General features: G+C 38.6%; 1 protein-coding gene across 4 annotated transcripts in view; it reads right to left on the bottom strand.

The window, feature by feature from the left end:
• ryr3 (ryanodine receptor 3) overlaps positions 1–13,374 on the bottom strand; it is a 369,427-nt gene that overhangs the window by 74,244 nt on the left and 281,809 nt on the right. For all 4 annotated transcript variants that reach the window (XM_059649213.1, XM_059649214.1, XM_059649215.1 and 1 more), the window contains 5 exons: positions 11,870–11,957; positions 9,722–9,814; positions 4,083–4,253; positions 3,414–3,473; positions 2,040–2,171 (listed from right to left, as the gene is read on the bottom strand). In XM_059649213.1, coding sequence (XP_059505196.1) covers positions 2,040–2,171; positions 3,414–3,473; positions 4,083–4,253; positions 9,722–9,814; positions 11,870–11,957 — 544 coding nt within the window. The remainder of the gene's footprint in view (positions 1–2,039; positions 2,172–3,413; positions 3,474–4,082; positions 4,254–9,721; positions 9,815–11,869; positions 11,958–13,374) is intronic.

Here is a 13,374-nt window from a genome sequence, read left to right as displayed (position 1 = left end):
AACAGCTGTCAGAGAGGTAAATGGTAAATGTTTTCCTTCCTCCTCAACACAACATCCTTGCCGTGGTTTACATTTGGTTTAAGCACATTTATATCAATTTTAGTTTGCTTTCAAATTTAGGATGGTCCATTTACACTGATAATAGGAACTGCAGATGCTGCAGAATCTGAGATAACAAGGTGTAGAGCTGGATGAACACAGCAGGCCAAGCAGCATCTTAGGAGCATGAAGGCTGACATTTTGGGCCTAGGCCATTCTTCAGAAATCGGGGAGGGGAAGGGGTTCCGAAATAAATAGGGAGAGAGGGGGAGGCGGATAGAAGATGGATAAAGGAGAAGATAGGTGGAGAGGAGACAGACACGTCAAGAGGCAGGGATGGAGCCAGTAAAAGTGAGTGTAGGTGGGGAGGTAGGGAGAAGATAGGTCAGTCCAGCGACAATGGACATGTCAAGGGGGTGGGATGAGGTTGGTAGATAGGAGATGGGGATGGGGCTTGAGGTGGGAGGAGGGGATAGGTGAGAGGAAAAACAGGTTAGGGAGGTGGGGATGAGTTAGGCTGGTTTTGGGATACGGTAGGGGGAGACTTTGAGGCTTGTGAACTTCATGTGGACTTCACAAGCTTCAAAATCTCTCCTCCCCCTACCGCATCCCAAAACCAGCCCAGTTTGTCCCCGCCTCCCTAACCTGTCCTTCCTCCCACCTATCCCCTTCTCCCACCTCAAGCCCCATCCCCATCTCCTATCTATCAACCACATTCCACCCCCTTGACCTGTCCGTCCTCCCTGGACTGACATATCCCCTCCCTACCTACACTCACCCTTACTGGTTCCACCCCCACCTCTTTGACCTGTCTGTCTCCTCTCCACCTATCTTCTCCTTTATCCATTTTCTACCCACATCCCCCTCTCCGTCGATTTATTTCAGAACCCCTTCCCCTCCCCCATTTCTGAAGAAGGGTCTAGGCACGAAAAGTTAGCCTTCCTGCTCCTCGGATGTTGCTTGGCCTGCCGTGTTCATCCGGTCCATTTACACTAATGTTTTGTCGGTAGTTCTTAAGCATAATTGTCTGTAGTTCTTAAGCATAATTGGCAATGAACGGCCAAGTTAGTCATAAACAGTGAGGCATTTGGATATAAATTTCATTATGAGCTTTTAAGTACCTAATATATCTCACCTTAAGCTATGGCAGCTTTGAGGAGCCAGAAAGGATAACTTGACATCTAGTACTTTGCTCTTTGGCCAGGCAATTATGTCGTGGATTTATATTCAGAGATCTCTCTATTGTCAGTATCTATTAACTTACCTTATCTTTCCAACAGGTGCTAGACAATTTTTAAAATATACCATTCAATACTACAGAAAATAGAACTACAGAACACTTGGCTTCACAAATCTGAAGATTTCCAACACCATTTCCTCTAAAGCAAAACAATCCTGTCAAATCCCCAGCAAATGAATAAGTAATTTTCCCTAAATCTGTTCAATAATGAGTCATTTCAAACTTGTCTTGCTTTCAATTATTCTGTCAAGGGTGTATTAATCTTTTGGAGATGTTAATTGCAGTTCTGTAGCCTTATTACAGTGAAGATTAAGCAAACACAGAATTTAATATATCCAGTTACTAAGTTTATCAAAAGCATACATGAGGTCGACAATGAGTACAAACTGCATGTAGAGCCCTCTACATATAAATCAGTGTTCCTTCCTGATGGGATATTTGCATATTTTTATACAACATCAATGGAAAAACCTTTGATTTTGTGAGGTGACTAAAATTCAATCTCATAGATTTAAAAGTGAGTACATTTCAGTTGACTTAATAATTAAAGAACTAAAAATATTTCCCATTTTATAATAGCTCAGTGATTATCCCAGAGTGTTGGATTCTGATATAATTAAGAGATCCATTCTTGCATTGCCTTTGCAGTTAGAAGAACTACTTCCATTTTTGCTAAGGGACTAACATTTGTATTTTTAAATAGTATTACCCTCTTTGGTAATTAATTCCTTAATGATTGCAAATGCTTTGTCTAAGTTACCTGTTCCAAATGGAATATAGCAGCTGAAATCTTTTGCAGACGCTCAACAATTTTCTGAGGATCCATCCTCTCTTCTGGCTTGGTAATATCTTTATATAGGTTAAGTTGCCACTTAAGTGCTGGGTCATCAGACTGCATGGGAGAGTGAAGAATCATTAATAACAATGGCAAGGGAGCAAAACAAGTCAGATGGAAATAGATTTTCCACCCAAATAAAATAGAACATCAATCTGTCCTTATTTCATTGGGCATAGCTTCAAAACTCTACTTGTGTAGGCTCACGATGTTTTGAAACCAGCAAATTTCCATCATCTAGGTTGATTATGTGAAAATGCACATTTAATTCCTTTTCTTGATACATTGGGCATGCCAACGGACCAGGAATAAAGCTGACCTTGCAGCCATAGCATGCTGCATGCAGGCTATTTTGCCAAATTGTGTGAAATGCACCCCTCATTGTGGAGGAAGGCCTGCCATGAGGAGCTGCCAGCCAATCTTAACCAGTAGATTCAGCAGCGCCACTAACTCAATAACGGTCACTGCCAGTACTGCAGGCATGTCCATGAAGAGGACAGCACAGGTCCTAACCTAATGTAAATCTAAGTTATTGGGATTTGGAAGCTTTGGGAGGGGTAGGGTGAGGAGGTCAGAGCTGAGATTTTTAAGGCGGGTAGTCTTGAGAAGGAGAAGAGAAACAGTGTCTTCAGGAGTTGGGGATGGGGACTCCCCATTGTGCAAAGGGCAACCCTATTATATCCTCCTTTCTTTATGCCATTGCTTGCTCATTCCCACTTGGCTGCCCATGCCAGAAAGAGTTTAGCTTTTTAAAATATCAATTGGCCCTTAATTTTTTATTTATATATGGTAGGCTGCCCCTTTGGTCATTGTTCACCCTCTGTATTATGGATTAGAGATCGAGCGTGGGTAGGAAGTTGAACAGCTGATCACCCAACTTCTACTCAACTTCCACCTGTTGAAAATACACCTAGGTAGATGCACCGCAAGTCCAACACATTGCCAAAGAAAATTTGAACTGCCAAGCAGCCAGCCAATCTGAGATTGCCTGGGCTAACTCTAACAAAATAAAAGGCTAGACTTTGGGCCCAAGTCCTTTTTTTGAAGACATTGGCAGTTATGTTTACATTAAATACCAGATTGCAACTTCTTTATTATGAAGTAGGTTAAGTAACAAACAAAATCAAGCTGGAATAAAAACAGCAAATACTGGAAGACGTAGAAGAGATTGAATCTGAAAGTTAAAGTCTGACTCACATTTTACGTGTGACCTTTCAATATAACTGAAAACAAAATATAGTTGTTGACAGGTATCACCTATAACCAAAGCTAAAAAAGGTATGCAAATGTTAACGTTACCTTATCCTGTAAATGCTTGTTATTTACAAGGAATTCTTTAACTTCTTCATCTGTGTCTTTCTGTTGGTAGATAACACATTGTATCATAATAATTCCATTGCAAAACTAAAGGGAATTCAAAAACTGTTTAAAATGAAAATAGATTTTAAATTATTAACCTGCATTCCCATAATTGTGAAACGGTGCTAATATAAAAATTTATGTACTGTACAAATGAAAGCTCAAAGAAGACATGGTATGAGTATTGCCAAAACCTTTTGATTTAACCTCCATATCTAGAGATACTTCACCACAACAATGAACAATAATAGCTAATCAGTCTCAGCTTCTGTTTTGTTTAAAAATGTACAAGACATGCTTGGCAAAAGAGCACCACACTCAAATTAGCAATGGGATTAATAGTATAAATCAAGGTACTGTTTAGATGAAATGAAATCATAACCTATATTGAAGCATTCTGTCCTAGGAATATTTGATATGGATTTTGAGCAGAAAAACAATCAGTAATTAATGTCATGAGTATTAATTGAAGCTAAATCTGAGAAAAAAAACACATTAGATGCAAGTTTGCTATTCCATCAGCCTTGCTGAGTCTGACAACTAATTAAGCTTATGATGAGTAAATAAAATTTGGATGGCATAGAACCAAGAAGAAAACTGGAACATTACCAGACTGTATCTCTGTTTGGCCAATGAGATTAATTCTTGGTCTCCTGCAGTGCACATATTTAAACCGATCGGAAGCAGTTTTTTAAAAGCAGCCACAATCAGGGACGTCCGTATTGAGTAGTAGTCACCTCTGCGTTTTATTTTTTTCCTTTCCTGGCCTTGCCCTTCAGCCTAAAAGAAATGAAATTTTGCACAGCAATGAGATGTTTTGAACTGATGTTGTTTATTAGTATAACTATATTTAAGATTGAGAACTTATATAGAGATAATGCCTTTTCAGTGGGTACTGTGTTAGGAAAACAGGAATATCATACTGCTCAAACTGGTATAGAGATGCTGTGAATTCAAAATATTGGCAGAAAAATATACATTTAACTCAATCACACATGTGGTGGAACCAGGATTGGCTTCTTCAGCCATTGGCAAAGCTGTGCGAAATGAAGACACATAATCTGAAATGGATTGCTAGCTGCATCCCAACCAGCTGATGTCAAAAACACCATTCCATGCAACCATTCCCTTCTGTTCCTGGTGGTGCGTTGAGCTGACACATAGATCCAAAGGCAGGAACTGCCTTTGAGCAATGAGTAGTCAATAAGTCTTTAAATAAGTCAATAATTTTTCCTAAACATATTCAGACAATGAATGCTCGCAAAATGTTTGACCAAAGGGACATTAATGTTGAGCTATTACTTACTGGACATCCAAAAACACAGGTCTTACACCAGAGATCACTGAAAATATGACTATACTTAGTGTCCGGTTTCATCACCTCTGTAACCAGAAACTAAGTGTAGTATTCCAAATGCTAGCTAAATCAGCACAGGCCAAGGATCAAACCTAGAATTTCCAAATCTGTACAGACGAGTTCTGTAACATCATGTATTAAGGCAATGGAAGAAACTTAGCATTTGAGAAATTGCACAGACTGCACGTCAGGCAGTATCATCACCAGGATCATTGCAGAATAATTATACATGTCTTTTGTATGAATTAAGTAATTAACACTGTGGCTATTATCTCTTTCATTAAAAACAAATTAAGCTAAGCTTATTTCATCCAAATTTCATCAAGCTACAGTGAAATACAAGGAACGAATTTCATAAATATCACTGCCATATATGCATAAAAGCATCATAAATATGATCCATAGAACCGTTAGCTCCAGACATGTATAAATGTTACATACCAGCGCAAGTAACACAAAGGTGTTAATACAAATGGAATGGATTGATAAGCTGTGATTGTGGTAGGTTAGCTACACACTAGCTTTTTTTCTTAATATGATGAACTCTCAGTATATCTCAGTCTCTATCAGGCTTATGCTCATGTTTTATGTCAGTACTGCTGCAGTTACGAGCACCCATAGCACTTTTGCATAGAAAGGAGGCCAAGTGGTGAAATTTATCAATAAAATAAAAGTTATATCATCACCAGTCTGCTTGAATAGAGTTAACTTTGGTGCAGTAGGCTACATTCTGGAAAAAAGCCTCAGAACTATATAATACATTATAGAGTGATACAGGTTAGGAGAAGGTTATTTGGTCTATCATTTCTGTGCAGGCTCTTTAGTAGATTCAGCCAAATAGCTCACTCTTGTCTGCTTTTCCCCATAGCCTTGACATATTTTTTTAAATCCAATTTCCTTTTGAAAGTTCCTGTTCAGTCTGCAACCAGCATACTAGCAGATCGTGTATTCCAGCTCACCATAAATACCGCTTTGCAGAAAAATCTCATGTCTTTTGCAAATTCCCTTCGATCTCTATCCAATGGTTACCAATGGAAGAAAGTTTTCTTTATTTACTCCATCAAAACTGTATCATTCGATTTATATTTCTACTACTCATTCTATCCAAAATATTCAAACATGTCACACTTCTCTGCATTAAATTTCTTCTGTAATTTTTCAATTCTATGATCTTTTTAACTATCTTGACACCATCCTTATAGCTCACACACAGGGCTGCAGAGGCAAAGCAAGGCATTGGGAATAGGAGACTTGCTGTTGCTGACATCTGTCGCTTGGCACCATGAACTGACTGGCATCCTTCAGTGCTGCAACCCTGTCATTCCAGAATTTCTGAGTTTTGTATCATCTGCAAAATTCAGGTGTCTACTATTTATCAAAGAGAGCTCAGGCCATAAAACCAAATCCCTGGAAATCCAAATGCATATTTCCCTTCAATCTCCTCTTTTTCCCACCAGTTCATGTTGAATGGCCACTTGTATCAGGCTTCCCATTCAGAAATGTAACTAGATTCTGACTGAGATCAGAGGAACTGAGGTTACAAGTATTTGACATCATTAAGGGACTTACAGGACAGAAAGAGAAAAACTGCTTCCATTGATGTTAGGATTGAGTACTAGTGGGCACAAAGTGATTGGCAGAGGAACTATCAGCAAAATGAGTAAAACTTTTCCTTTAGCACATTTCAGAAACATTCAGAGTGTGGAATGCACAGCTAGGAAGTGCGGAGAAAGTAGATTTAATCATGTCTTCCAAATAGAATTGGATTCTTATCTGGAAAGAAAACATTTATAGGGAGACTGTGTAACACAAAGGAGTGGCACTAGGTGAATTGTTCTTGCAGAGCACTAGCATGGGAATGATGGGCCAAATGGCTTCCTGCTGTGCTATAACCATTCCATGATGCTTGGATGTACAAGGCACCAGCTATTCAATGGGCGAGTGCCTCCAACCACGAAGACAGCTGGGAATCGCATTTCACCCTGTTCCCATCAGTTAATTTAAGTTAAACCTCTTTCCCTATGTCTTCTCCTCAGAGGCTGATCCTCTTGCTGGATATACAATGCCTCAGTTGGGTTTTCAAGTTCTCAAATGATATCCACTAGAACTACATTAGTTAAATAAGACTGATGACTTCAGAACCCAGAGGAGATAGTCCCACCTACTGTAAAGCAATTGGCTGACACACCAATCAGCTCACTTGAAATTTTATATTTCCCATTGAACTGATAACGTGATTTTTACCAAAATTTGAGTAAATCAATCATTAAACTAACTTTACTGCTTGAGAACAGTACAATATCCTTATTCCATTTTACTTGAACCTTGCTTACAGCTTCAAAAATCACAGATAATGGCAATATTTATTTCCCTTATGATCTTCTCCAGTTTTACAATGTTTATTGCACAACATACAATGTATCATATTTATTCTAACTTAAATGAGTAACTGATGATCACCTACAAAACCAGTCAGTTGATGTTGGCTGCATTCCCCTCCTACTTTAGTGAAAGCATTACTCTTACATTTTCCTTGGAATTGTTAATAAACTGTAATAAATAATCCAGCAGGTTTCAGGCAGCAATTCAATCTCATAGTCCTGGTCCTATTAATAAACAAACCATTTGATTGAATTACCTGCCCATTACTTATTCTATTAGTTTCTCTATAATTTGCTTTGAAAGCTATATTGTTGCTTATGGTACATTCTTCTTGGTAGCTGTACAATTTATGACAAGCACAGTTAGCCTTCTGCAAAGGTTTTAGACAGTGAGCATAGTGCAGTGCAGTATTCTGGGACCTGCATATGCTGTGAAAATGATCATTTTAGAAAAACACAACTGAATTTGCCAAGCCAGCTGTGGAGCTATTTGCATGATGAAACAATCATGCAGTCTGACCTTTCGGCCAACTTGTTTACACTGCTTTGAAGAAGAAAAACGTAAGGGAAGAAAATGAATACAAGAACGTTAGTAATGAGTTAACATAAAACAAAATAATTAAAACAGTTAACAGAAATATATCTCATACATTTTAACTTTATTATTGATCTGTGTTAAAAGCAAAACAAAAGATTAAGAATGTCAACTTGGCAGTTAATTGTATATCAATTGATTTTATTATTGCTGTAAATTAATGCAAAACACTAATGGGTGATTCACAATGCAATTTCTATTCTAACGGCTGGCGTAGTGACTCTGCGGATAGCACCGCTGCCTCATAACGCCTGCGACCTGGGTTCAATTCCAACCTTGCGTGACTGACTGCGTGGACTTTGCACATTCATCCTGGGTCTGCGCGGGTTTCTGCCAGGTATTTCAGTTTCCTCCTATAGGCCAAATGTGTATAGATTAGGTGGATGGGGCTGGGTGGGATGCCCTTTGGAGGATCATGCAGACTTGATGGCTGAAAAGGCCTCTTTCTGCACTGGAGGGATTCTATGACCTTTCTGTCTACAAGAAAGGAGGTGATATCATTTGGAAATAAAGCTTTCCATTCTTACACAATCACCATGACTAAGTTGTCTATAGAATGGTTGTCAGCAGAAAAATAGCTCCAACAACATTGCTTTACCCCAACCTCAGAAAAGTGACCAAGACAGTATTAGTTTTCCAAATCATTGTTATAGATATCCTTAGAGCCTTCCTTAGTAACATTTCTCAAAATTGATTAAAAATTAGTGATTGGTACCGTGAAGCTTGACATACAAGGGATTAGATCAAACATGTCTAATTTCTTTATGGATTTGACCTATAAGTTATAGGGAATATTAAATTACTAATATCTGCTACTTGAGCAACATAAAATCAGTGACATGCTTTCAAAATTTATCAATTCCTAACTGACCAGTCAGAGATCTTTCACAATGGAAATCTCACAGGCAACCTCAATTTGGTTTATAAATGCAAACAAACTATTTTCTATTTGGTATTTTCATATTGTCTATAAAAGCAGTAAATCACCTTGCCTTTTCAGCGTAATTTCAATGAAGCACATTCCCTATTACTGAATACAGGAAATATCTCTTTTCTTGAACTTAAAATATTATTTTGAGATTAAAATATGAACTTTCAGCTAAAGATCATATTTTGCACACTGAAGTAGATACCATGAATTCCTGCTAAGACAACCTTAGAATGGTTCCAGCAGTTGTACCTATACAAGGGCTAAGGCTATTTTCGCTGCGTAAGCACCATAAATATTATGGCCATTCAATATTACAGCTGTACATCTAACGTTTTATTTGCCTAGTGTTCCAAATACATCTTTCAAAAGGGTCGCTGGATAACAATTAGAAATCCCAACTGATATTTTTCCCCTTTTCGTTGCTTGAGGGTTACACTCAACTGCAGTGTCCCAAGTACTGCCTTGACTACATTATCTCATGAAAGACTGGGTCACCTTACCATGAGGGCAGACTCCTGGTTATCTCAACATCTGAGTTTTGGCCCATTACATAAGATGTCACTTTTCTTCATTTCATGCAACTTGAATTTGGACAATGATTAAACTGATTGCCTGGGCTTGGCAGTTCAATAAACATGATGTTCATTTTGATTGCCCTTATTGTGCCAAAATTGGACTGACATTACTACATTGTGATATTAATATACATTTTGGTGAGAGAGAAAACAAATAACTTCAAGTTTTGACTATAGTAAATAATGGCAATGTCATCAGGGTGTATTATGGAGAATGCTATGACAGGACTTTTAGTTTATGGAATTCAGTAACATCATTACAGTTATGCATCATTAAATGTTGCAGTTTCTTAACAGACATTTGGCAATTATACCACAGCATTGTTCAAACTTTATCTCAGAAATATCCAATTACAGTATTATATCCAGTAGATATGTCATGCAAGTTAAGTTATTTATTGATATTTACCTTGGACATCTTGCTCTTATTATCTGCAATCAGGAAAGCCATGTTGTTAATTTCATTTTGAACCACAAAGTTTTGTTCCTCTCGCTTGAAATTCTGTAAAACAGCCATTTATATTGAGATAAACTTAAGGGTGATCAATAAAATTATGTACAAAGCAACATGAGGATGCATAATTTATTTATATAAATATCATTTTTGGAATTTAGATTTCAAAATAGGTGAATGGTTACTTATGTAAAGAATTCCCTTTTTTAAAAGAGAAATACAAGGTCAGAGACTTCTTCTGAAACAGTGACTATTTACTACAAAGCAAGAATCTACTGGCACCCATGGTGCTGACAGAAGAATATTTACCCTATTTGGTTTATGACAGGCAGACTGAATAAGTTTTTGGCTCAGAACAGTATAGGATTGAGCAGAAGATACTGAGACTGGGTTGAAAAGTATTTAAGAGTTCTGAAGAAGGGTTGCAGGACTTGAAGAGTTAATCCTGCTTTCTCTCTACAAATGCTGTCTGACCTGCTGACTTTTTCCAGTGATTTTTGGTAAATTTGGTTTTTCTCCTATAAGGAGTACTGGGTAGTTCAAAGAACAAATCAGCCCAAAGAAATGTTTGTGAAGAGGAAGATTAGTTTTCTCCAAGTTACTGAGAAATAAAATCTCCCTAATTTGGGAAAAGTTCATTTCAGCAGATTTAAAAAGGACTCATCAATGGGCTAAATAGTCGATGGCAAAGAAACTTTGAAGAGTCGGTTTATTAGAAACTTAAGAGCTGAGATAGGGGGGCATTTTCTTTGTACTTGTCTCTGTAATGGATAGCGTCAAGAACCAGGTTGAGTCTTTAATTTGTGAGAGATAATGGGAACTGTAGATGCTGGAGAATCCAAGATAACAAAGTGTGAAGCTGGATGAACACAGCAGGCCAAGCAGCATCTTAGGAGCACAAAAGCTTTTGTGCTCCTAAGATGCTGCTTGGCCTGCTGTGTTCATTCAGCCCCACACTTTATTATCTTGGATTCTCCAGCATCTACAGTTCCCATTATCTCTCAAGCCGCACCTCCATTTCCTACCTTGTTAACCTCATCCCGCTCCCTTGACCTGTGCGTCCTCCCCGGCCCGACCTATCCCCTTCCTACCTCCCCACCTACACTCACCTCTACTGGCTCCATCCTATCCATTTTCGATTTGCCTCCCCCCGTCTCTATTTATTTCAGAACCCTCTCCCCATCCCCCTTTTCTGATGATGAGTCTTTACTTCGCTGTGTGTTTTAAGATCATTGTAACTGTCTCCTACATTTTTTAAAATTTCTTTTGTAAAATATTGTTATATTCTGTTGTGAAAGTCTCATGTCTCAGTACTAACCACCATGTTAATTAACTACACACAGAAGTAAATCTCTCAAGCCAGATTTCATTTTCATGTAAAATAGTGCTGTTCCATTAGTTGGGATCATAACAGATATTATACAACTTCACTCTGCTAGCCATGAATATTTCTGTATTGATAATCCCACAATGCTTACTGCATTCTCTCAAATAACCTTATTCAATAATGGTTTCTTAACCTGTTCTCTGGGCTAGCTGGCCCCAGCCATCAATGCTAATCACCTGCAGATGCCAGCTCTTGTGTACAGGGCAAGTTATCGATGTATATGCTTAAAATACCCTAATCTGTTCAGTCTCCTCTTTAAGTAATACATAGCAACAATGCACTTTGGTGTACTGAAATTCCCAACATGATCTATTGAACACACATGATAAAAGACAAAAGCAAAATATCTCACATACTGTAAACCCAAAATATAAACTGAAATTGTTGTCAGTATCTGCAGCATGAAAGATAGAACTAATTTCTGGGCAATGGCATCCATAAGAATTCAAGATCACAGGATTTCAATATCAAAGAATCACTTTCTGGAATTGACATTGGTGCTAAGTATAACAGGGCAATTTAACAAACCCCAGAAATGTTGTGAACATAGATCACAAGAAGTAGGACACACCAACTGATTGCACAAAAGAGTAGGTTAACATCTCAAGTTTGTTCAATGTTCCAGAAATTAATAACTCTTCTCAAAAGTGAGCAACTATTTATCTTATAGCACACACGTTTAAATCAGTTTGCAGATGAGTTTGTTGGTTACTTACATGTGATTTGCACCAATAGATGAATATCTCAGCCACCATATGGAACAGTTCATCAGCATCTGCATCTGGTTCCTTCATCCACTTTGGCCTGGGGGAAAATATATATATAGTAGTTGAAACAGATTATTTTCAACCTGATGCAAAAAAACTTCAAACTTATTTGGAAAAAAATAAAAACTTGCTATGAGAAAATCGATTTCAGCTTTAAGCACATCATTTACTCAAAATTAAAGGTGGCTGGAGTTATGCAAAGTGCTCCTCATTCCAGAAGTAGCCAAAAGCCAACAAAGCTGGAATAATTCCACCCTATCACCAGATCATGTTTTCATGGTGGAACATATTGGTTCAATTTCTGTTTCAATTTCAACAAACTTCTGTCCCTCAATGATAGGAAGACCCACCCTTAGAGGGTGGTAACCAGTCATCACTGCCTGCCAGGCCAGAGTTCAGTAGTGAGGCTGCAGGAAGGAGCATGAAGATCATGACTGTCCTGGAAAGATAACCGTTGAGCTTATAGGGCAGGGAGCAATCCTAGATTCGGAAGTAGGGGACTGGGTTTTGAAGGACAATTGGCAGGGGAGGGAGCAGGGAGTAATTATTTCTGGATGCTATGCTTTATTAGAGACTAAAACAGAACAGTACAGCACAGGAACAGGCCCTTGGCCCACCATGTCTATTTCAAACATGATGCCATTCTAAATCAATCCCATCTACCTTCATATCCATCTATTCCCTGACTGTTCATGTGTCTGTCTAAATGTCTCTTGAACTTTGCTAACGTATTAACTTCTACCACCACCCCTGGCAGCACATTCAGGTACCTTCTAATCTCTGTGTAAAAAAAAATCCATGCATATCACCTTTCAACTTTTCCCCTCTCACTTTAAACCTATGCCCCCTTGTATTTGATATTTCCATCCTGGGAGAAATACTCTGACCATCCACACCTCTCATAATTGTAGATACTTATACAGGTCATCTCTCAGCCTCCAAAGCTCTGGTATAAACATTCCAAGTTTGTCCAATCACTCCTTATAGCTAACACACTTCAATTTAGGCACTTCAATCTGGCAAACCACTTTTGCACCCTCGCAAAGCCTCCACATCCCTTTTATAATGTGGTGACTAGAACTGCACACGATACTTCAAATGTGGCCTAAATAAATTTTATACACTTCAACATGACCTACCAACTTTTATACTCACTGTCCTGATCAATGAAGGCAAATAGGCTATACACATTCTTTCCTACCTTATCCCCAAGCAGGTGCTCCACTCCCAGCTTTGAAATGGCAGGCAAGTCCCAAGTGGATAGAGGAAGTGCTTCAGGATACCTTCAAGGTTTCACTGGCAGTGCAGTACTCCCACAGATACTTGGGAATCACTGGCCCAAGACCATCCAAAGTGCAGGAGGAGCATCCAGGAATACATCGAACACCTCGTCACTTGCCATTGGGCAAAAGTGGGAGCCACCGAAAACAGCGAAAGGGAGTGCACTGCCACAC

The sequence above is a fragment of the Stegostoma tigrinum genome, chromosome 10, assembly GCF_030684315.1.
Source record: "Stegostoma tigrinum isolate sSteTig4 chromosome 10, sSteTig4.hap1, whole genome shotgun sequence".
Lineage (NCBI taxonomy): Eukaryota > Metazoa > Chordata > Chondrichthyes > Orectolobiformes > Stegostomatidae > Stegostoma > Stegostoma tigrinum.
This window is presented reverse-complemented; position numbering and strand designations above follow the sequence as displayed.